The 23498-nt window shown below is 44.5% G+C and overlaps 1 protein-coding gene across 2 annotated transcripts in view; it reads left to right on the top strand.

Annotated features, from left to right (window-relative positions):
• The first annotated feature begins 1983 nt into the window (after positions 1-1983).
• The window catches only part of LOC117517300 (insulin-like growth factor-binding protein 5), a 46294-nt gene continuing 24779 nt past the window's right edge, over positions 1984-23498 (top strand). Inside the window, exon 1 of one of the 2 annotated variants that reach the window (XM_034178291.1) lies at positions 1984-2722. In XM_034178291.1, the coding sequence (XP_034034182.1) occupies positions 2386-2722 (337 nt within the window). In that variant the 5' untranslated portion in view covers positions 1984-2385. The remainder of the gene's footprint in view (positions 2723-23498) is intronic. The other variant, XM_034178283.1, reaches the window with a different exon arrangement.

Below are 23498 nucleotides of genomic sequence, written 5' to 3'. Positions count from 1 at the left end.
TGCAGAGCTTTCCAGTCCAGAACAGTACAGATGGCGTACCAGGCTGTGATGCTTCCCGTGAGTACAGACTGCATTGTGGAGGTGTAAAAGGCTTCTTGCAGCACAGTGGAGATCTTGAATTTCCTCAGCTGTCTGAGATAGTACAAGGGCTGCCTTGCCTTCTTCACCAGGGAGGAAATGTGAGTGGTCCATGTCAGATCCTCAGAGATGTGAAGTCCAAGGTACCTCTAGCTACTGGCTCTCTCCACTGGTGGCCCATGGATCTTGAGCAGTGTGGTACAGATCCTCTGTCTTTCCTTAAGTTAACCACCATCTCTCGTTTTGGAGACATTCAGGTCCAGGTTGGTGTCTCTACACGATGACAGTACCTCCAAATCCTCCAGATAGGCTATCTCGTCATTGCTGGAGATCAGGCGTATCACCATTGTGTCATCTGTGAATTTCTTGATGATGTTGGAGAAGTGAGTGGCTGTGCAGTCATGTGCATAGGGGCAGTAGAGCAGAGGACACATCCTTGAGGGTGCTCCAATGTTGAGGACATGGAAACTGGAGGTATGGTTGCCATATCCTCACCACCTGTGATCTGTCCGTCAGAAAGCTCTGAATCCAGGAGCAGAGTGAGGTGTTTAGCCCCAGATCCTTGAGCTTGGTAAGCAGTCTGTGGGGGACTATGACGTTGAATGCTGAGCTACAGTCAACAAACAACAGCATGCAAACAGTCTTGATATTTCACACATTTTTAATTATTTATGCCATTTCAAACACAAAAGTTACTCAGGCTTCTCAATATAAAAATTTCTAAAATTATGTTCCTTAAACTGAAAGTAAATCTCTGCAACTTGATATAAATTAATTAAACATATAAAAGCCAAGATGATGGGTTGGGTAAGTAATGGGCCCCTTTGGTATAATACCCAGTATTATTGCCAGTTTTCTTCAGACAAGTCAGGGGATGGATACATGAACATTTCCAAACGACTATGTTTTGAACTTTATTTACATCAATTATGAATAAATACAAACAGTATGGCACTCTATGGTAAATCTGTGTGGAGAAGACAGTTCTCAAAAACTGAGTGACTGTGCAAGAAGGAGAAGAGTGAGGAAAGCCACCAAGACACCCAGACAACCCAGAAGACACTTGTAGGCTTCTATGACTGTGATTGGAGAAATTGTGCACAGTGCATGTTTTGCATTTTGTATCCTTAATTATACAGCTTCATGATGAAGTGGGATAGAGGATTTATTGTGTATCAAAATAATTTTTAATTGTTTCCAGCAAAATACAGTATCCTGGGCAGGGGGTTTTGGTCAAGTGCTTATTTCCAGAGCAGAAGGTTCCCAGTTCAAGCCCATTCTCTACATAATGTGGCGATGCAACCGGAAGGGCACCTGCTGTGAAAATCAACACCTCGGATCTGCTGTAGCAGATCCCAAATGAAACAAGGGAGAAGCCAACGGGACTTACGCACTTTTTGCTTCAAGAAAAATAGTGATCAATTGTATTAAAAAGCCGTGCTCCAATCCAGCTGTGGCACCACAGATGTAGAATCTGCATCCATCAGCAAATGAATCACCACCATCAGTCTCTGTGACTTTTAATGGTCTCATGATAATCATTCCATGATATGCAATGTATCATTCAACCCCTCTGACAAAAAGTGTTACGAGCATTCTGGCGTCCCCTATTTTTTCATTCTATTTTAAACACATCCCTGATCTCTGCGTTTTGCTTTTTTTTTTTTTTTTTTTTAACTAATCTGGCACCGGATGCGGTTGAATTCACTGTCTTACAATTCAAACTTTGCAGTCAGATGTCCTGGATGTTTTTGTGCGCAGCCTGGGAACCTATGAACACTGACAGAAGGTCTCTTCGTGTCAGATATCTGGCAGATCTGGAGGCGTGCCAGCACCCGCCCTGTGAAATCAGCGTCGCAGCGCGCGCGGACTTGGCAAATGCGCCTCCCCCCTCCGAACGCTGTTTGACATAAACCGTCGAGAAGCTTCGCCTGTGGCACTTTGCTTCTTGAAAAGGCGAGCTCATAGACACGCATCATCTATTCTGCTCAGTGCAGGGAGCGCGCGCCGTCTTCTCTTCTGAAGAGGCTGCGCGTAAACGGTGCCGTGCGTCACACGTACGCGCGCTGCAGTTTCTTTACAATTACTGTTGTTATAATTACTGCTTCTGCTTGTTCGAATCCTGGTGACTGCAAGGTTGAAGGACACCGGAAAAGGCTGCCTGTGCACGCAGCGGATGCGGTGACACCCGCGGGTTCGAGTGCGCAAAGGCACCTGTGGATGCGCCTGATGTTTGGACTCAAACCTGCTGCAAAGAAACCGTTCACCGCAGCGTTTAGTAGATAGCAGATCAGACGACATCGCACCATGCTCCTGACTTTTTCCTCCGTGCTCGTGCCGCTGCTGAGCGCGATCACGGGCTGCGGCTCGTCGTACGTGCCGTGCGAGCCGTGCGATCAGAAGGCGCTGTCCATGTGCCCGCCGGTGCCGCTGGGCTGTCAGCTGGTCAAGGAGCCGGGCTGCGGCTGCTGCCTGACGTGCGCGCTCGACGAGGGCCAACCGTGCGGCGTCTACACCGGGCCGTGCACGCGCGGGCTCCGGTGCCTGCCCAAGAACGGCGAGGAGAAGCCGCTGCACGCGCTCCTGCACGGCCGCGGCGTCTGCACGAACGAGAAGCTGTACAAACTGCTGCAGACGTCAAAAGGTAGGCCCGGGGAATGCGCGAATCAGCCTGCAGGGGGCGGCAGTGGTAATTAACCACTTATGAATGAACCTCTTCATGATATTATTATTATTATTATTATTATTATTATTATTATTATTATTATTATTATTATTATTTCACGGCAGTCTTTTGGTTTTACAGTGTCACTACATGATCTTTTTCACCATAAAGTTTGATTTGAACAAGCTCTGCTCCAGAAAAAATAAGGAAATTTCAAGAACCAAATGTATATTTAAATTTCACTTCTATGCCATGAAAATATAAATCTGTTCTGTTTGGAAACTGTATCTCCAAAACTTAGCGAGAAGTTCCTCAAAAACGTATTTGAAATATTTCTTAGGCATTCTAAAAAAAACAAAACAAAAAAAATAACTTTAATGAAATAAATTTTGTCAACGGGATACAAAAAACAAAGATATATGCATTTTTTTTTAGTTCAAAACAAAATATTAAGTTAATCTCATTTAATGTAAGTGATATATTTGAAAACATATAAAAAACTTTATGTACATGTTTTAATGTAATTACGTCATTATCAAGAGTTCAACAAATTTTATTTCCTCAGTGAGAAGTTTGCATTTATAGTTTAATCAAAGGTCTGTTGCAGCTTAAAAAACCAAACAAACTGGGTGCTCAGAGTGTAACACCTGCACTGTACACGTTTAACACAAATTTATGCAAATTAACACTCTGTTGATACCAGAATATTTGGTTCTGAGCTGCTGCAGTGTTTCATCAGTTCTAAGCCAGTTTATCTGTAACCAACATAAAGCTTTTACACGTATTGTTCCAAATGGTTTGATTTAAATTATGACTTTGATGTTGATCTAGCAAGGTCGTCCAAGGTCAAATGTCATGGGATGAGTAGATGGATGATGTGTGGCTTCCTTTTAGTTTTCAACAGGTTTATCTTTACCCAGTTCATCCAAACAGTCATCCTAAATATCCCCTATTTTATCAAAGCACTGGGCCCAAATTTTGGCCTTGGTCTATGACCTTGACGTTGAATGAATTTTTCCTCAAAATGAAGACACTTTGTTCTTGGCTGCACCTTAATGATTCCATGTTTGGCTCAAATTGGATTAAAGTGGTTTGAGTTACTGATGCAGAAATACACAGAAACATGTGCAACCAAAAAAACTAACAAAGAAACAATGTGGTTCAAGGAATTATGTCAGCAACACATTCCTGAAAAGTGACTCTGAAACCTTCCCTCTGTGTTTGTAGTTTGACTGCAGCAGCATCCCAGCTATAAAAAAAAAAATAAAAAATGAACAAACAAATATGTAAAATGAAATGGGCTCAATCGCTGTTACATTTACAGTTTGATTATAGCACGATCCAAAGTTTCACAAATAATTTTCTGAAAAGTGGCTGAAATGTTCCCAACGTATTTACAATTTGACTTTAGCCATTTTTCAGATAAATAAATAACAGAAAATTCACCACAAATGTGGCACATTAATTTATAACATATTATTATGTAATCAGTGGATTTCAGTGAAGCAGGATTTGGTTTGAGGAAGCCCTGATTAGATTTTCAGGCGGGTCCAGAACCGCAATCAGATCCAGACAGACGGGTGTTTTTTTTTTTTTTTGGTGGTTATGTGTTTTTTTTAATAGCCAACAAACCGTTAAGTGTGACCATCTTATTGACAAGAGGCCCGGTCACCTCTCAGAAGGAGCTGCGCTCGTGATTCTGCAGCGTGTCCGTGGTATATTTTCCATCGTTGTAGAAACCACGTAGCAGCCACAGTGAACACGATCCGAGTCCAAACAGCTGGATAAAGATGTTGCGCTCCTCCCTTGTCAGTGCAGGAATTTGAACAAAGCCTGCTGGTGACTCACTCAGCTGCGCCGCAGTGGTAAATAAAAACACGAGGTCACCTCCAGTCTTGCGGTCACAACACCGTTTCCCAACATACTACATGTTGCAAATGAAGCTTTTTTTTTTTTTTGGAGTTCACAGCAGGGGTCAAACGGGAGGCGGCGTGTCCGGGAGCCAGCTGGGGCGACTTATCTGGGTTGCTTTCTTCAAACTGGGTTGGCACCTGTCATTAGCAGGATCCACAGCCCCAAAGCTGCCCTGCGTCTTAACCCTGTGAACTCTGTCAACAATCAGCAGTCACCCCGCCATCTCACTGTGAAAGGCAGCGGTGGCGGCAGTAGGTTTGGTGTGAGTGGGCCCCTGCCTTGGGGCCGACATAAAACACGGGAGATTACAGGTGGTGTTCTGTCAGGCTCCTTGTTGGCTCCTTTGAATGGCGGTTGATGGACCAGTTTAGAGACCTTTTGGGGGCGAAGGTCAGCCCCTGCCATTATTTCAAGGTGTGAAATCAAATTTGACCCTATCCTGTCTCCACCACCGTGTTTTATTCTCTCCCACCACGCTGGCTCGGCTCCTCTTTTTTGCACTTGGCTACTGTCCCTCATCCTTTTTTCCACCCTGTTCTTCATCCCCTTCTTCCTTTCCAGTTCAGATTGGCAGGGGTTTCTTTTTTTGGGGGGGGGGGGGGGGGGGGGTGCCGAGGTAAAGCCACTCTGGAAACATCACTACTCCCGTCGGCTGAGCCGAAGCCTTTTCAGGCCAAGTAACATTAGACTGAAGGCCGGGACAAAAGCTGAACGATGAGAAAGGAGGAGGCTGATAGGAAGAGTCACTGCAAACCCAGCTAACTGAAATGATGCACACACACACACACACACACACTCTCAAAAAATGGTTACATTGGCTTCGCTCGCTCACCCAGAGCGAGATCATTTCAACCGTCAGAAGTGATCCGAGGAATGATTGCAGAAGAGGGAAAAAAAATCCTCAGATCCCATTCTCATTTCACTGTGTTCCCACACTATCCTCTGCTCCCTCCCTCCAGTCGTCCCCCACCCTGAGCACTTCATCTGTCTCCCCCCCTAACTCCCTCCCTCCACTCCCTGTGAGTGCTGCTGACAGGCCCAGGCTGGGCAGTGACTCAGAAGAATGCAAGCTTCAGATCGTGCATTAGGGACTAAATGTGTAAGTTTTTAAATGTTTTGCACCAAAAGGCATGTCTGCCTTTTGAATAATGTGCACAGAGGAAGCAACACCAGTCAAACACGAGGGAAACGTTTCATGCAAGGGCGCAATTTAGAACTAGAAATTGGGGGGGACAAAGTGCGAGGCCCGCAGGGCCAAAGTCCATAGGCGGGGGGTCTGGGGGCCGCTTTAGGACCCCAGAAGCCAACGGTTTCTAGATAAGTGCAGATGCATTCTGAGCATCCAGAACAGTAATTTTAATGTTTTGAGAAGACCATAAAGTGGACACCATTTGACTTATGCAATTTGAAACTGTGGATATAAGTACTTTATTCTGAGAATAGCCAGTGTAGCGGCTGTACTCTGCATTGTGTTGTTATGACTCCGCCCATTCGCTCCCCTCGGGACGCAAACTCATGAGCTCCGGCATGAGAGTTGGACTCTCTAACCAGAAGGCTAAAACCCAGGGCTCTGGCCTTGTGACCAGAGAATCTTTTTGAGCTGTTGGGAGTGAGGTTTACTAACTACATCTGCACAGCGACACCTGCTGGCCTCTGTTACACCAGCATTGATATTATTAACATCCTGGTGTAAATAAGGTATCACCACATGTGTGTCAAGGTTTGAGTTTTGCTGGGTGTTCTGTTTTATTTTGTTTGTTATTTTTGCATTTCGTTGGATTTGGTTGGTTTCTTCTCTTGCTGGGGTTTTTCTGCTTGGGTCTGCCTCTCTTTCTTTCTCTTGTCTCTCTCCCTTGAATCTTGGTGATGGGTGTTTCTCTCTCTCTCTGGCCACGCCCTAGTTCTGGTGCTTTCCATGCACACCTGTTCCTGATTTGCTGATCACCACCTGCAGTTATTTAAGTTCTCTGGGTGTGCTTGTTCCCCGCCAGTTTGTCGTGCCTTGTGCCCTCATTCTAGCTCTGTTCCTGCGTTCCATAGTCCTGCCTGTCTCTTTGTGTGTACCTGACCTCCAGCCTGTTGCTTTGACCACGCCTGATAGCCTGATGTTTTTTGTACTGCTGCTTTTTCTGGACTGCTTACTTGTGTACCAACCACCACTATCCTCAATAGTAAAACCTTCTAACAACCAGAGCTGTTTGTCTGAGCCGTGCATTTGTGTCCAGCTATTCCAGACCATCCAGCCTGATAGTACAAACTGGCCAACGATAGACACAGCCAGCTCTAACCCATTTCAGCTGGCGGTACAACAGCACAGTAAGCAGCTCACACAGCAATAGGATCATCTCACCGCACTCTCTTCCCGTTTTAGTGACCTTGCTAAATGCCAGAACTCATTCATGGAGTCGGTGAGCACCCTGATGGGACAATTACTGTCAGTGTTAGACCATCAGGCTTCTACTGTTCCAGCCACCGGCAGCACCAGTGTGCCACCTTCAGGACCGCCAACGGTTTCACCGGCTTCTGTACCGGAACTTGAATGCTGCAACCTGCTGTCGCCGCCTGAACGCTTTTCCGGCGAGTCAGGTGACGTCACACCATTCATTACTCAGTGTGAATTAAACTCTGAGCTCATGTCATGTAAGTTCCTGTCCGACAGGACAAAGATAGCTTACGTGATCACTCACCTGACCGGTCGTGCTTTGGCGTGGGCAACAGCAGAGTGGGGTCGCCGATCTGCAACCTGTGCGTCTCTTCCGGCTTTTACAGCGGCACTGCGATCGGTTTTCCAGCACACCTCTCCGGGGTGTGAAGCAGTCCATGCTCTCATGAGGCTGAGGCAGGGTGGACGCCGAGTCGCCGACTATGCCATGGACTTCTGCATTCTGGCAGCCAAGAGCGAATGGAATCCCACGGCACTCCATGATGTTTTTCTTCAGGGTCTTGCTGAAAACATTCAGGACCAGTTGGTGGCCGTTGAATTGCCTGAGGAGCTTGACCAGCTCATCGCACTCGCCATACGGACCGACCGATGTCTGCAGGACCTTCCTCACCGTGATGTCCAGCTTCCTGCTCGACGCGCCACAAGATCTCCTGCCCTCTCGTCCTCCTCCAGTCATGTCAGCACGGAATCCCCACTCCGCGGCACTGAGAAGCCAATGCAATTGGGTCACACTCGACTCTCCTCCTCCGAGAGGCGGCGACGCCGTGAAGGCGGACTTTGTTTTTACTGTGGGCGTTCCGGTCACATGATAACTTATTGTCAAGCCAGGGGTGCCACCATGTGGCCACAAGCTGAGATTCGGGTAAGTCAAAACATAATTTCTCCTTCCTCAGCACAAAACGTGATTTTGGCTAAATTAATATCTGATCATTCATCCATTACTGTGCCTGCATTTGTTAATTCTGGTTCTGATGCGAACTTGATTTTGTCTTCTCTGGCCAAATCTCTACACCTTAAACTGTATGAGCTCTCAAGCCCTCTGGTGGTGCGTGCCATGGATGGCCATAAAGTGGGGTGCATTACCCATCGTACTCAGTCAGTTCAGATGATAATTTCTGAAAACCACTCTGAATTGATCAGTTTTCAAATTTTTGATAAAAATGACTCACCTGGCTATTTTGGGGCATCCCTGGTTACAAAAATATGGTCCCAATTTTGACTGGGCTAAGGGAGAGATTATTTCTTGGGGGCCTACTTGTAACAGACAGAACGTGTCAATCAGGAGTTAGAAAAGGGACTCCGGATTCTCGCCTCCCAGCATCCTGCCTCGTGGTCTGCGCAACTGTCCTGGATAGAACTGGCCCACAATAGTCTCCCTTCTACATCCTCTGGTTTTTCTCCATTTCATGTAGTGTATGGTCATCAGCCTCCATTGTTTCCATCCACAGCACTTGATTCTTCTGTCCCCTCTGCCCTAGGACTCATCCTCCGCTGCCGACGAACCTGGGAGCGGGCATGTAGGGCCCTCCTATGGTCCTCAGCGGCCTATAAGATGGCGGCTGATCGTAAAAGGTCTTCTGTGCCTGCATACGGACCTGGACAGAATGTTTGGCTCTCGACACATCATCTTTCTCTTAAAGGACTGCCCAGAAAACTGGCTCCCGGGTTCGTTGGTCCACTCCCGGTTTCCAAAGTCTTTAATCCGGTTTCTGTTCGCCTCCGCCTCCTGAGGACTATGCGTATCCACCCAACCTTTCATGTTAAGCCTGTTCATTCCAGCCCATTGTGCCCCCCAGCCGTTTCCCCCCCCTCCACCCGGTTCGTGGGTGGGGGCCCTGTTTTTGCCATTTGGCGGCGTTTGGACTCTCGCCGCCGTGGTCATGGGGTTCAATATTTGGTGGACTGGGAGGGCTATGGCCCGAGGAGCAGTCGTGGGTTCCCTCCCGCTTCATCCTTGATCCTGCTCTGATCCGTGAGTTTCATGACTCTCGTCCTGCTGTGCCTGGGCCGTCCGGAGCCGGCTGTGGGGGGGGGTACTGTCAAGGTTTGAGTTTTGCTGGGTGTTCTGTTTTATTTTGTTCTGTTTGTTATTTTGCAATTCGTTGGATTTGGTTGGTTTCTTCTCTTGCTGGGGTTTTATGCTTGGGTCTGCATATCTTTCTTTCTCTTGTTTCTCTCCCTTGGATCTTGGTGATGGGTGTTTCTCTCGCTCTCTGGCCACGCCCTAGTTCTGGTGCTTTCCATGCACACCTGTTCCTGATTTGCTGATCACCACCTGCAGTTATTTAAGTTCTCTGGGTGTGCTTGTTCCCCGCCAGTTTGTCGTGCCTTGTGCCCTCATTCTAGCTCTGTTCCTGCGTTCCATAGTCCTGCCTGTCTCTTTGTGTGTACCTGACGTCCAGCCTGTTGCTTCGACCACGCCTGATAGCCTGATGTTTTTTGTACTGCTGCTTTTTCTGGACTGCTTACTCGTGTACCGACCACCGCTATCCTCAATAGTAAAACCTTCTAAAAAACAGAACTGTTTGTCTGAGCCGTGCATTTGTGTCCAGCTATTCCAGACCATCCAGCCTGATAATGTGATAAGAACTCAAAACCAATGATAGGTTGAGTTTTCATTAAAAAAAACAACGGCAATGTGATAAAATGTATTCATAAATATGAAAGAACAGGCTCTTAACTATCGCATACTGTATTTTTTTTCTCAAGATTTGTTTTTGCATAAGTTTGAAAAAAACAACAGATCATAAGTTTAGGATAAATTACTTATCATAAATTTAATTTTCAAAGTGGCACTAATGACAACACTCATACTGAACATAATTTTGCTTGCATAGACTGATTTTGGAGATCAAGCAATAATTGCAGATGGGCTTTCTGAGGTCCCAGATAGCTTTTCTGATTTCCTTTTCTAACTCTCAGAATTTAGTAAATTAGCATATGGTCCATTGATACTTATGTGTAGACACTAGTCCCTAGAGGCAACTATTTTTGGTTTCAAATCTGGGCAAATGCAGTCCCAGAAAATTCTGTATGTGACAAACAAGAAGCAGGTGTTGTAAACAAGTCAATGCTGCTAAAAATACAAACTTGCAGAAACAAAGATACTATTCTGACATGGTTTTGCACATAAGACTGACATGGTTTGCACATAAGACTGGCATGGTTTGCACATAAGACTGGCATAGCATGTTTCAAGTACACACATATATGTCAGAAGGTGGGGGGGGGCATACCATATTCTGTCCCCCCAGGTTGAAAAGGTGGGGGGGGGGACATGTCCCCCCATCCCCCATCAAATTGCACCCATGGTTTCATCCTTGTTGCTTCTGCAGACGATGTTATTCACCTTGTCTTATGATTCAGATAAAAAATTTTGCACAAAGCAGAATGTCACCATGTCTCAGTTCTCCCCAGCTTCGACCTTGCCCAGGTCCAGAGTTTAAGAGTTTCTCAGCCTTTGATTTAGAGCCACTTTTTTTAAAGTTGACCGCACTGGACAGAATAATCTGAATGATTCTTCTGGCTCTGGTGACAGAAATTAAGCTCCATGAATATTTTGGTTAGTTTGTTTGTGTGTTTACTGAAAAAGTGATTTTCTTTCAGGCCACATGTAACATTTCCTGAAGATGTGCAGTAAGAATTTCTAAGCAAAATTGCAGCTCTGACTACCGTGTTTTCTGCACCATAAGGTGCACCGGATTATAAGGCGCGTCCTCAATTAGCGGGTACTTAACCCTTACAAAAGGCGTACCGGATTATAAGGCGCAGCCTCAATTAGCGGGTACTTAACCCTTACAAAAGGCGTACCGGATTATAAGGCGCGTCCTCAATTAGCGGGTACTTAACCCTTACAAAAGGCGTACCGGATTATAAAGCGCAGCCTCAATTAGCGGGTACTTAACCCTTACATAAGGTGCACCGGATTATAAGGCGCAGCCTCAATTAGCGGGTACTTAACCCTTACAAAAGGTGCACGCTAAAACATATAGTCTACAAAAAAAAAAAAGTCACGGAAGCAAAACGGTGAGTTTATTTGAACTTTTTAACAACTTTGAACTACCGGTATTTAACAATATGGTACTCACATTATTTTTTATTATGGTTCTGTCACAAATCCATCGAAGTCTTCATCTTCTGTGTCTGAATTGAACAGCTGGTCTTCCAGCTGTGGCCACCTCGCTTTGTTTCTGCGGAAACTCCATTTGGTCTTTTTAACTTGGCGCAGTTAATTTTCTTGTTTCCTCTCGCAGCTGCTCTATTCCCATGAACAACCACGTAACTGATAGCCTGCAGTTTGCCTCGTAAGCATGTCTCTTCGCTGTCGCCATTTTCGGGGGTCCTTAGACAAACAAATGTTGTTTTGCAGGATACCTGTAGTATACGGTAACTACCGGAGGAGTGGTGGAGATAAGTGTACGTACCACTGACTCACGGACCCTTCTCTGATTGGTTTATCGCTGGCAGTGTACGTACTCTACGCTACCAGCGTACGTACTTTACGTATTACGTAATGTTCTCCGATTGATTTATCGCTGCCAGGGTACATACTCTACGCTGCTAGCGTACATACTTTACGTATTATGTCCTTGTGTCAGCAGGAAATGGTCCGATATTCCGACAGTCAAAGACAACGTCGGTCATTTTTACAGATTTTGGAATTCAGTGCGCACATAAGGCACGGCCGATTTTTGTGAAAATTTAAGGCTTTTAGGTGCACCAGATTATAGTGCGCACGGCCGATTTTTGTGAAAATTTAAGGCTTTTAGGTGCGCCATATGGTGCAGAAAATACAGTATGTTTTTAAGTACATTATAAATCATGTTTGTCTCATTGGAGGCCCTCAGCTCATGCTAACGTTACCCACTTGGCACTTCACATTGTATGATGCATGTTACAGTGCATCCAGAAAGTATTCACGGCACTTCACTTTTTCCACATTTTGTTGTCTTCCAAAATGGAGTAAATTCATTTTACTGTCAAAATTCTACTCACAACACCCCATAATGACAAAATGAAAAAGTTATTTTGAAATTTTTGCAAATTTATTTAAAAAACAAAGGAATCACAATAATAATAACAATAATAAAAATATTTATATTGCACTTTATATTTGATTCCAAATCTCAAAGTGCTACAAAGACAAAAAATAACAGTAAAAACATCATAAAAATATACACATCAATTAATATCATTAGCTGTAAGCTTTTCTAAAAAGGTATGTTTTTAGTCCTTTCTGAAAAGCATTGGCCGTCTGTGGGGCCCTGAGGTGGTCTTGTAGAGTGTTCCACAGATGGGGAGCAGAGGCCTTGAAGGCTTGGTCCTCCATGGTCTTGAGCCGTGTCCTGCACAGGAGCAGACAGTGCTGTTTGCCTGAGGTTCTCCCTGAGGTGTGTAGAGTGAGCAGGTCTGTGAGGTAGGTGGGAGCATCACCGTGGAGACAGTGATGGGTGTACAGGAGGACCTTGTACTCAATACAGAGGTGAACGGGGAGCCAGTGGAGGGTGTGGAGGATGGGGGTGCTGTGCTCGTGTTTCCGCACCCTCATCAGGACCCTGACAGCGCTGTTCTGAACATATTGGAGCTTTTGGATACTCCTGCCAGGGATCCCAATGAGGAGTGCATTACTGTAGTCCAACCTGGAGGAGATGAAGGCATGGATGAGCTTCTCTGCTTATGGGAGGGAAAGGGAAGAACAGAGTTTGGAAATATTATAGAGGTGAAAGAAGGACGTTTTGCAGATGTGGGTGACACGGTTGTCAAAAGAAAGGTGAGGGTCAAACTTGAATCCAAGGTTTGTAACAGAGGGAGAAAGGGGAATGCGGTGGCCAAAGAGAGAAATGGAGGTGATAGGAGGGGAGTGAAGTTGGTGAGAAGTACCGGTTTGAACGTACATAACTATTCACACCCTTTGCTCAATGCTTTGTTGATGCACCTTCTGCAGCAATTTCAGCCTCATGTCTACTTGAATATGATGCCACAAGCTTGGTGCACCTATGTTTGGGCAGTTTTGCCCATTCCTCTTTGCAGCACCTCTCAAGCTCCATCAGGTTGGATGGGGAGGATTGGTCCACAGCCATTTTCAGATCTCTCCAGAGATGTTCAGTCAGATTCTGGTCTGGGCTCTGGCTGGAACACTCAAGGACATTCATAGAGTTGTCCTGAAACCACTCCTTTGGTATCTTGGCTGTGTGCTTGGGGTCATTATCCTGCTGAAAGATGAACCATTGTCCTAGTTTGAGGTCAAGAACGCTCTGGATCAGGTTTTCATCCAGGATGTCTCTGTACATTGCTGCATTCATATTTCCCTCAATCCTGACTAGTCTCCCAGTTCCTGCTGCTGAAAAACATCCCCACAGCATGATGCTGCCACCACCATGCTAAACTGTAGGGATGGTGCCTGGTTTCCTACAAACATGAGGCCTGGCATTCACGCCAAGGAGTTCAGTCTTTGTCTCATCACACCAGAGAATTTTGTTTCTCATGGTCTAAACCTTTCATGTTGTACTTTTAACCAATTTTACATAGTGTAAGACACTGTTGATGCTGAAGGTCATGTCTTTTGATATTGTCTGACACCATTGATGCTCAAGGTCCTTCAGGTGTCTTTTGGCAAACTCCAGGCAGGCTGCCATGTGCCTTTTTACTAAAGAGTGGGTTCCATCTGACCACTCTACCATACAGGCCTGATTGGTGGATTGTTGCAGAGATAATTGTCCTTCTGGAAGGTTCTCCTCTCTCCACAGAGGAATGCTGGAGCTCTGAAAGAGTGACCATCAGGTTCTTGGTCACCTCCCTGACTAGGGCCCTTCTCCCCCGATCGCTCAGTTTTGACGGGCAACCAGCTCTAGGATGAGTCCTGGTGGAGCCAAACGTCTTCCATTTATGGATGATGGAGGCCACTGTGCTCATTGGGACCTTCAAAGCAGCAGAGATTTTTTTCTGTTCCCTTCCCCAGAGTTGGGCCTTGAGACAGTCCTGTCTCAGAGGTCTAAAAACAATTCCTTTGACTTCATGCTTGGTTTGTGCTCTAACTGTGGGGCCTTATATGTAGACAGGTGTGTGCCTTTCCAAATCTTGTGCAACAAACTGAATGGGATATTGTGTGTGGAATTTTGAGGAAAAAAATTAAGGTCATCCATTTTGGAATAAGGCTGTAACCAGTGGTGGGCACAATTCTGATAATCCGATAACCAATCATTATTGAAGATAATGTTTTCATGATTGGATTATCTTTTCAGATAACTTTGAAAACCATTATCGGACTAATTATCTTCCGATAAGTTTTTGTCCGATAATTGTTAGACCGTTAATATGGTAAACAAAGCTGAACAGCTACAAACTCTTATAAAATTTAAAATCAGTTGAGCACCTTCCTATTAAATGTTTTGCAGCAGATGTGTAGTTCTATCCTCTGCAAACAGAAGAGAGCTGCTTCTAGAAGAAACCACGCTATCCTCTGCAGGCAAAGGAGAACTGGCCACCAAAAAAAAAAAAAAATAATAATAATTTCTTTTAAACCCATACTGATACACTGGCAATATCACCCAAGTCATCCAGACTTGTCATTGAACTTATGGTTCAAATTGTAATCAAACTAATTTCGGACAAGTTATTTAAATTAATGTCATGTCTGAAGTTTTATAAAGTGAAAATATCAGATATATGTTTTAGTTTTAAAGTAATGCGCTATTTTGTAAGGTTTTAGTGTTGACATGCTGTGTCCAGGTGCATTATGGGTATGATAGGGTAATCTCAGAACATTCACAACATGAGAAATGCATTTGAGACACTCTGATCAGGCTCCAGGGACAACAGCATTAAGCTCTAGTGCCTAAAACTCTCATGAATATATTATCTGAGTTGATGTTGTTATTGTGTTTGCGTTTATTAAATTCCATGCATCTTAAACATAGCAGAGTAGCAGACACAGATTATCTGGAATTTTGTTTTGGCAAGTTTTCAAGGTCTCTACTGCCATCTACTGGCCAGTAGTGTTCATAGCAGTATTCACCCCAGAGGCACATTTTACCCAGAATGCCATCTGTCTGTTTGTTACAAAACTTCGGAATTAGTGCATTATTCAACATTAAAAAATATATGTTATATCTTAACTTTGCACAAATGACAGAATTGACATTAATGGAGTTATTCTATCAGTATTCATTTTATTTACACCAAACCATAAGTCAGCATTGCTTTATTTTCCAAGACCTCCACCTGACAGCAGCATTGTGATTAAGTAGAGAGTTGAGCTTTGTGGCTTTTTTCAGCTGCATTTCTGCTGAAGCTATGTAGTAAACTGGAGCTTCCAACAGAGAGCAGGATGCTCAAAGACAGAAGTGCTGACTCATTGTTTGGGTCTGTCGTCGCTTTTGATGCTACCAGAGGCGATCATGGTGTTAATCAGCTTGTTAATAGTTGCAAGTGTACCGGAGACAATACTAGAATTTATCGGTTATCTGTAACTTCTGATACTTTTTGGGTGGTTTATTGTTTTAACTTTATCAAAGATAACTTTTCAGTTATCTGATTATCTGTAATCGAAGTAAATTTTTTGGTTATCTGTGCTTACCACTGGCTGTAACATAACAAAATGTGGCATAAGTGAATCACTGTGAATACTTTCTGGATGCACTGTATGTGATGCATGCAAGTTTTCATGCTAACAATAGTTTGTTAACATAACATTATGGGATGTTTGCAGGTTTTCATTGGTAACATTAGCCTGTAAATATCACATTATGGTATGCTTACAGGTTTCATATACTCAACAAAAATATAAACGCAACACTTTTGGTTTTGCTCCCATTTTGTATGAGATGAACTCAAAGATCTAAAACTTTTTCCACATACACAATATCACCATTTCCCTCAAATATTGTTCACAAACCAGTCTAAATCTGTGATAGTGAGCACTTCTCCTTTGCTGAGATAATCCATCCCACCTCACAGGTGTGTCATACCAAGATGCTGATTAGACACCATGATTAGTGCACAGGATCAGAAATTTCAGTTAAATATGTCATATAGCAGAAGAACACACTGATATTTGAGAAGTGAAATGAAGTTTCTAGTATTTACAGAAACTGTGCAATAATTATTTAAAGAAAATTAGGCCGGTGCATAAATTTGGGCATTGTCATTTTATTGATTTAAGTACATTTAGCACTAATTATTGGAGCACAAAATTGGTTTGGTAAGCTCAATGACCCTTGACCTCCTTACACAGGTGGGTCCAGTCATGAGAAAAGGTATTTAAGGTGGCCATTTGCAAATGTTTCCATTCTTTGCATTTCTTCTAATGAGTGTAAACATGGGAGCCTCTAAATAACTCTCAAATGACCCAAAAGTCCCAAATGACCCAAAGATTGTTCAACATCATGGTTTAGGGGAAGGATACAGAAAGCTATCTCATATTTCAGCTGTCAGTTTCCACTGTGAGGAACATAGTGAGGAAATGGAAGACCACAGGCACGGTACTAGTTAAGGTCTGAATTGGCAGGCCATGAAAAATCTCAGATAAGCTGAAGTGAAGGATGGTGAGAACAGTCATAGTCAACCCACAGACCTGCTCCAAAGACCTACAACATGATCTTGCTGCAGATAGTGTCTCTGTGCATCGTTTAACTATACAGCTCACTTTGCATAAGGAAGTGCTGTATGGGAGAGTAATGCAGTTGCGCCAGGGCTGGATCTTTCAACAAGTTAATGACCCTAAACACTGCTCAAAATCTGCTAAGGCATTCATGCAGAGGAACAAGTACAGCATTCTGGAATGGACATCTCAGTCCCCAGACCTCAATATTATTGGCAATCTGTGGTGTGACTTTAAGTGGGCTGTCCATGCTCGGAAACCAACAAACCTGAGATGTTTTGTAAAGAAGAATGGTCCAAAATACCTTCAACCAGAATCCAGACTCTCACTAGAATCTATAGGAAGTGTTTAGAGGCTGTTATTTCTGCAAAAGAAGGATCTACTAAATATTGATGTATTTTTTCTGTTGGGGTGTCCAAATTTATGCACCTGCCTAATTTTGTTAATTTTGTTTTTTCTGTAAATCCTATAAAATTCATTTCACTTCTCAAATATCACTGTGTTTGTCTGCTATATGATATACGAGGTCTGTGATATAAAAAGCGGTCCTATTTATTTTTTTACAAAAAATAAATGGATTTGATTCATATGTTTTTACGTCAGACAAGCTTGAACCCTCGTGCGCATGCGTGAGTTTTGTCATGCCTGTCGGTGACATCATTCGCCTGTGGGAAGTCTTTGTGTGAGGTGTGGACTCCCCCTCCCGTCGGAATCTCTTTGTCTGAGACGCTGCAGGGAGACGGCGCGCGTTGCTTTATCAAATTTTTTCAGGACCGGTGAGGGATATCCGTGTGGACACTATTCGAGAAATTCAGCTGGTTTTCGGTGTTAAGTTTAACGGCTGATGAGAGATTGTGGGGTTTCTTTCGCTTTAAGCACAGCTCACAAAGCGGATCGGCGCTGCGCGGTCGGAGGTGGCGTCCGTCTGGCTGTTTCAAGCTGAAAACATCCTAATTTAAAGCTCTGTTCACCCAGGACGTCGTCAGAGAACAGAGAAGTTTCAGAAGAAGCCGGCATCAGGAGTTTACCCGGACATTCCACTGTTAAAGGAGATTTTGTAATGAAAGAACGTGTGGACGAATTTGCCGAGTCGGATCCGTGACGACGTCTGTGCCGCGACATGAAAAACACCTCCGTGCTGAAAACCATTTGTAAAATTCAGGCGGCTTTTGGTGGCTTTCAACAAGTGAGTATCTGAGAAATTGTTTAACAGCTGGGCATGTTCCAACTTGTCCGTTAAGGTTTCCAATGGAGGTGTTTTACCTGTGGCGACCCCCCGCGGTCGGGTCCGGCCCAACATGCGAATCTGCCAGCACGTTCTTTCATTACAAAATCTCCTTTAACAGTGGAATTGTTGGGAAAGTGTAGTGACACGGACCCACAACAGGGGGCGCAAATGAACGGTCAATAGATGAGCCAAAATATAACAATTTAATGTTGTGAATGTGCACAACGAACATACAGACAATCTCAGAATATCACAACAGTCAATACACAAAGGTGACGTGTGGGCAGGCTCGAGGATAGAAGACGTCTGTCCTGAGGAGAGCCGGAACCACACGATTTCCGCCGCCCCAGAACCTGGTGAATACTGGAGCCGCCAAGTCCCGAATTCCCAGGTGATCACCGTCCCCGACTGTCGGATCTGGTACTGCTGGCGAAGAACAAAGACAGTCAAGTGTGGGTGTGTGTACACCCAGTAACAATAACGGTGGGAATGCCACCTCCACCTCACACTCAGCGCGTTGCAGCGGTCTCAGCTGAAAAGGAGCGCCGTCTTGCACAGCCTCCTCAAAAACGACCGGTTCTCCTGCAAACACTCACAATAAACAGATTTACAAAAGGCTGAGGATATTACCTCCAATGAAGTATGATATCTCGGCAACGAGGTGGAGATGACGTCTGGTCTTTATGGAGTGAGATGATGTTGAGTAGATGGGTGACAGCTGTCAAGAGGTAATGAGCGACAGCTGTCACCCCCGGCTGTGCCCATGGCGGCAGCGCCCTCTCGTGCCTGAAGCCCGCACTTCAGGCAGAGCGCCCACTGGTGGTGGGCCAGCAGTACCTCCTCTTCTGGCGGCCCACACACAACAGGAATGTCTGCATAAACTCCTGATCCCGAACTCTTCTGAAAGTTCTCTGTTATCTCATGACGTCTTGGGTCCACAGAGCCTGAAATTAGGACGTTTTCAGCTTGAAACAGCGAGATGACGCCGCCTCGGAGCGCAGATCGCCGCCTCGGAGCGCAGATTGCCGTCAGGCGCCATGGGCCGTCCTTACGGCGACAGTAAAACTCCAAAATCTCTGGTCACATTAACTACAAGTGACAGCAAGTAACAGGCATTTTTTGCAGTAGCAAAAGGCAACAGTCTGTATATTTTGTAAAAGTTTGCGAGAAATAAACACTTCTAAATCAAAAAATGCTGTTTTTGTAACCAGATAACACCTCAAAAGACATCTTATGGAGATGTAGGGCACGTGCCCGGAGAATGCGAATCAGGCAACAGCGCCAACTGTATGTTGCCGTCGTTTGTAGCTAATGTGACCGCAGCTTTATGCACAAAGTGGAGTCCAAACTGGGTGAGTCCTGCAGAGATTACCCCACCTGGTTTGTATTACACTCTCTTTATTTAATTTCAAAGCAATCAAATAAAACAGATGTCAAGCTCTGAATTTGCCATCTGTTGCTGTTAACCGTCTGATATTACATTCAAAGAGCTGTTCACAGCTGCCAGTGAAGCAATCCAGGATTAGGTGTGGTCCAAACAACTATTTAGTACGGTCTTTTAAAAGAAAGAATACAGTGGTGAGCTCAGAATACCAAAAGGCCCAGAAGACCACAGATATCATGTGTGATGGATCACAAAAGAATCCTTTCCCTGGTCAAGGGGGAGAAAACCCTTTGTCAACAGCTGCCAGAACAAGAATACCCTGTCAAAGTTACCAAAAAAGAAAAGATGCCATCAGAGTAAATTCAGAAGGTCACAATTTGCCAAAGGAGGTCCTTAGAGAAAAAAACAGATGATTGTCTCAGTTGATAAAAACAGACAGAAGAGTTTGGAGGAGGGAAGGAGCCGATAATGACGCAAATCGTAACAGCTCATTATGTAAAGCGTGACGGAGGGACGTGCCTGAAAGTTTGCTCTGTTAACTCTAACGTGATGTGGTAAATGCCTAAAATAACAATAATACTTATTAGTTGAATTAATAGCATTTTAAAAAGGAATAGTTTGCACCATATGTCATGCTTAGCTATCATGTTACGGGGTAACATATGTCATACGGCATAGAATCCAATGGACATCGACCTTGTTTGATCATTACTTTGGAGACCAAACATTTAACACAGTCAAAACTATTCCATTTATTAATTCTTTTATTTCAACTAATAATTTGCATCATGTTTTACCAAAATTGGAGTAACTTTAACTTTTGACCCCTGTACAAACTGAAAATGACCTTTGTCACCATTTTTGCTGTTTTTACCCCATAACTCCAAGGAATTCAGTCATAGATAGTCCAAACTATACCTTTTTGGAATTGTTATGATTAGACAAATAATGTGGTATAGTTTTCAACATGATTGGGGCATTTTTATATTTTGACCCCTGTGTAATTCTTTATTGACCCCTGTAGCTCACTAGAGGTCAGCTCCAGTATGGCTCCATATCTGAAAATAAACATTAGTTAATTTAGAATACATGTGCCAAAGTCTATGCTTTTATCACAAAATGACCAATTGTTTTGCTATGCCGCCCCACTGACATGGTCAGGGTGTGTGTGTGTGACGCTGAATGGGGACTTTTATGCAACTTGAGCTGACCAGACTGAACTGACCCACTTGTGGGCTTCCCTCACTTCATTTCATTGAGGCTACAGTGTGTAGGATTTACTGTCATCTCGCTGTGATCATCAGCTCATTGACAAGATTAAGTGACAGTTAAAACAAGCTGCCGCTGTGAAAAGGAACGAAGTGTATAGATGAGCGAGGACTTAGGAATTCCAGCTGCTGCATGTCGTGGTTCACAGCTCCAGCACGAGCAACAGCGATAGGAAGAAAAAGTGAAAGACTCAATTAACCAGCACAGGTCAGATTAGAGGAATCTGAGGATTAGTGTTGTGTGGGCCGCCTGAAGAGGAGGTACTGCTGGCCCACCACCAGAGGGCGCCCTGCCTGAAGTGCGGGCTTCAGGCACGAGAGGGCGCTGCCGCCACGGACACAGCCGGGGGTGACAGCTGTCACTCATTATCTCTTGACAGCTGTCACCCCTCTACTCTACATCATCTCACTCCATAAAGACCGGACATCATCTCCACCTCATTGCCGAGATATCATCTACCTGTGAAGGTAATATCCTCAGCCAGAAACTAACTGTGTCCTAGTCTGAATTCATTTTGCAGCTGCTTTCCTGTGGAGTGCCTTATCAGTGAGGTTGGCGTAATCCGCGACGGCTTCGCTTCACACCCCAACCAGATAAGTGTTTGACAGGAGCTGCACGAGTGTGTATTAGAGGTGGAGGTGACTTTCCACCTTCTGACTGTTTTTGTTACTGGGTGTGCACACACCCACGTCTCACTGTTTGTGCTCCTCGCCAGCAGTACCAGATCCGACAGTCGGGGACGGTGATCACCTGGGAATTCGGGACTTGGCGGCTCCAGTATTCACCAGGTTCGGTGGCGGTGGAAATCGTGTGGTTCCGGCTCTTCTCAGGACAGACGTCTTCTATCCTCGAGCCTGCCCACACGTCACCTTTGTGTATTGACTGCTATCAGATTCTGAGATTGTCTGTATATTCGTTGTGCACATTCACAACATTAAATTGTTACCTTTTGGCTCATCTATTGACCGTTCATTTGCTCCCCCTGTTGTGGGTCCGTGTCACTACACTTTCCTCAACAATTAGTGAGTGAAGACTTGATTGGACGTCTGGTGCTTATCTGCCTCAGCGTTCTGTCAACAAAACTGTGTCTGCAGTAATCTGCAGGATTTAGAACTTCTTGGTCTTTTTCCAAGAACCCGCATTATGCATTAACAATGATGTCATTAATCGCTGCTAGCATGATCTTCACCATCATCATTGGGTGTGGAAGCAGAGACGAGTGACGTGTGATACTGCAGAAATTTGGTATTGATCCAATACAGAGTAAATACAGGACCAGTGTCTCTAATGCAGATGGAGATAGTGATATCGATATGATACTTTTTGCTTATATATAAGCAGCTTATCTACTTTGACAGGGGAGAGTGATTGTCATTTATGAGGTGAATGCATCATCAATATGCTTAATCTGAATACATTTTCATGACCACTAAATGATTTTGTGATTCCCCCCCCCCCCCCCCCCCACAGTTAATTAGTTAATCATGTGTAAGTTAACCCTCTGAGGTCAATGTATGCACGAACACAATAAACTCTGTTTTCATCATGTTTCTATTAATAAATCAGTGATGGAATGTCACACAGACTTAATTTGACCACTTCCTGAAAATACAGACTGTCACCTCTAGTTTCAATCCCTGTTTTTGGTGATATTTGCCTCACAGCCAATTCTAGAACCCGGAGAAGGTTACATCAATCTCTGCCCCTACCTCTCTCTCTCTCTGTCTCTCTCTCTCTTTCTCTCTCAGAGAGCACTCTGAGATCACTCTGTTCAGGGTTCAGACTCATTCACACTGCCACTAAACCTGCAAAAATGATTAAAAAAAACCATTCCTGACAGCCTGAAATACATTGTACTTTTTATATAGTCCAACAGATAATGCATATTATCATAAAAACATATGAATGGGTTATTTTCTTTTTCTAGGCTCTACAATTTTTGCAGATTTAGAGCTTAAATATTTCTACATATGGTATTCTTGACAATATGTGGAGTTTGCATGTTACCCCCATATTCATGTGGGCCCCACGTCCAAAGACATGCAGGTTAGGAAAATTGGAAATTTTAAATTGACAGTAGGTGTGAATGGGGATGTGGGTATGTGTCTGTCTATATATGGCCCTGCGATAGCCTGGCATCCTGTCCTGTAACCTGCCTTTCACCCTGTGACTCCTGGGATAGGCTCCAGCCCCACCATGATCCTTAAGTGGAGTAAGCATGGATGGATGGATATTCTTAACAAATTTAACAGTGTTTTTTCCTTAGGGCCCCTTCACACATAACACGATTTAAGCCAACTAGCGAACGAAGGAAGAATTGCATGCCATTCGTGAAAATTTCGGAGTTGCCGCCAATGCCTCGTACATGTGTCGCTACAACTATTCGTGCACACCAGCGGCTGAAGGATAGAGTGTGCCCTGTGAGAGCCCATTCGATCCCTCTCACAGCAGGTGTTGGCCAAATTTCAGCTGACACACACAAACATCCAACACCGCTCGCTTGTCACTGAGAAAATGTGTGGCTATTCGCGCTGTTAGCACGAAAACATTCAGCAGACGATCACTTTCGAGTTGGATATGAAATTTGTCTAAGTGCCCCCACGAGTGTGGCGTTGCAAAAACCAACACACATGTGGTGCATGTGTCTTGCACGTGTGCGCGTGTCACCCCCCCCGAAACACATGTACCGTATGTGTGTTTCGCGCCCCACAGTTGCATGAAATGCTTATATGCATGTACAGACATGAACGCATGCAGGGCCAGGTCAGATCGCACACAAGGACGGAGGCGCCTCCCAGCTGCTGACCAGAGACACAAATGATCGCTCAGTGCACATGACGTGTCACAGTACAAACACAGAGACCACAGCCAGGACAGGTACAGTGAGGAAAATAATTTTGAACATCCTGCGGTTTTGCA

This window comes from Thalassophryne amazonica, chromosome 1, assembly GCF_902500255.1.
Source record: "Thalassophryne amazonica chromosome 1, fThaAma1.1, whole genome shotgun sequence".
Lineage (NCBI taxonomy): Eukaryota > Metazoa > Chordata > Actinopteri > Batrachoidiformes > Batrachoididae > Thalassophryne > Thalassophryne amazonica.
The sequence above is the reverse complement of the archived record's forward strand: the minus strand, read 5'-3'. Positions and strand labels throughout refer to the sequence as shown.